This window comes from Fonticula alba, assembly GCF_000388065.1.
Source record: "Fonticula alba strain ATCC 38817 unplaced genomic scaffold supercont2.12, whole genome shotgun sequence".
Classification (NCBI taxonomy): Eukaryota; order Rotosphaerida; family Fonticulaceae; genus Fonticula; species Fonticula alba.
This window is the reverse complement of record NW_009242982.1, coordinates 184,986-186,850: the sequence shown is the minus strand read 5'-3', so window position 1 is coordinate 186,850 and position 1,865 is coordinate 184,986. Positions and strand designations below refer to the sequence as shown.

The window sequence follows — 1,865 nt, the reverse complement described above, 5'->3', positions numbered from 1 at the left end:
CGCACGGGGCAGAGGCGGGAGGCGCGGGCCTACTACACGCTGGGAGCAGGAGTGGGTTGGCTCGTCCCTCCGGCGCGCGTGGGGCACATATGTGGAGGGGGCAGGGGGCGGGAGAGGGGGCGGGAGGGGCAAAAGAGAGGAGGCTGGCGGCGAAGGGAGGGAGGGAGGAGGGAGACGGGAAGAGGGAGGAACACGTAGCGGGCGCTCCGGGGTGGGCGTGTCCGGCGCGCGGCGTTTTCTCCGGCGCGCGATCTTGCCGGGCGGCCGGGCGGCAAGGGGCCCGGCCTCCGGGTGTCGTCCCCCTCCCCCCCCCCCGGTCTGAGCCTATCTCTACGGCGTCGGCTCGCCGGGCCGCCGGCCAACCGGGGCGCGGGGGCCGGGGGGCGTGGAAGACCCCCAACGGAGGACGCGCACTTGCCAACCCACATCTCGGGCGTGGGAGGCGGAGCGTGCCCGGCCGCGACGGGCTCCCGGGGAGGCAGCAGAAAGGGGGCGGACGCGCACGTACGCACGCGCGCGCGCGCTCCAGGAAAATTAATTTGCCCCGCCGGGCCGGTCCGACGCGCGGCGGTCATCGGCCGTGGCGGCGGCGATGGGGGCGCCGGCGCCGGGAGAGCTCCGCTTCGGCTCCCGGCTGCCCCGGGGGAGGGAGAAGGCGACACGATCGGCGGTTCCGGATGCCTGGGCCCCAAGTCCCAATCGATGGGGGGGGGGGATGTGTCGTCTCCATGCCCGCCTCCGTCTCCTCGGGTGGGCCCGCCCACAAAGGGGGCGCCTCCTGCGCGGTGTCCGGCGGCCCGGCAAAGAGACGGGGGGGGGGGGGCAGCGCCTGTTGCGGCGCCCCCCCCCCCCCCACGAAGCGGATTAATGTCGACCCCTCCACTTTCGGCGCCGTCGCGCCTTGGCCGGCAACACCCCCCGCGCCCCCGCGCCGCCCGGGAAGTCCGCTGGGATGCGGTCGCGATTGGGGCAGGTCAAATGACGGCCCCCGCGTGGTCACGTGCGCGTCACGCCAGAGCCGATTGTGGGCGTCGTCGCCTGCCATGGCCCCGAGCGCGGAGGTGCCACTATTGTCGCGCGGCGGGGTCGCCCCCGCCCCCGGCCCCCCTGCCGACGCACACAGGCATCAATGAGGAAAGATGCACATGCGTGCGTGCGTCCGGGAGGGGGCGGCGCGCAGCGGGGCCGCCGGATGGCCGCGTTCGAGGGTGGAGAGGGCGGGGGCAGCTCGGGAGCCGGGGCGCAGGGGGGCCTCCCGCGTTGCGGGCGGATGCACGGCGTTGCCCAGGTACGCACGCACGCACGCGCGCGCGCGCACCGTCGGGGAGGCCCCTCGAGGGGGGGGGGTGGGGCGAGATGACATCACCTCTGTCACGGGGAGCCCCGGCTCCGGCGTCGGCGGCCACCGCCCTCCGGCGGGGAATTAATGTCGCCTCGGCGGGAGGACGCATGCTGCCCGCGGCCGGCGGCGCCGTCTGAGATCATGTGCCGCGTCACAGGAGCCACATCACATGTCTGAGTGCGAGACCGGTCACACCGCCCGGTGGACCGCCCGAGATGGAGGTTGCGTGCCAACCCTCTTTCCGGCGCGCGGTAGGTCCTCGCCCCCCCCCCCCCCCCCCCCCCGGCTCCCGGGCTCCCCGGCTCCCGGGCTCCCCGGCTCCCCGGCTCCCCGGCTCCCCGGCCCGGAAAGAGGCGGGCTCCCCTCGCCCGGCGCGCTCGCTGATCGCGCCGGACTCTCTTCCGCTCTCTCCCTCGGGGCGTTCCGGAGCCCGGGGGGCGTTGAGTTGCGCCCGGGCCGGTCAAGCCAGTTGGAGCATAAAATGGGCGCGCAACATGCCAGGAAGGCAATATAGCCTGGGGGC

The 1,865-nt window shown here is 75.2% G+C and overlaps 1 protein-coding gene across 1 annotated transcript in view; it reads right to left on the bottom strand.

Annotated features, from left to right (window-relative positions):
• The window catches only part of H696_05588 (hypothetical protein), a gene marked incomplete at both ends in the record, with an annotated part of 3,208 nt that extends 2,633 nt beyond the window's left edge, over window positions 1-575 (bottom strand). Inside the window, one exon of the mRNA XM_009499403.1 lies at window positions 513-575. Within this exon, the coding sequence (XP_009497678.1) occupies window positions 513-575 (63 nt within the window). The remainder of the gene's footprint in view (window positions 1-512) is intronic.
• Window positions 576-1,865: the final 1,290 nt, after the last annotated feature.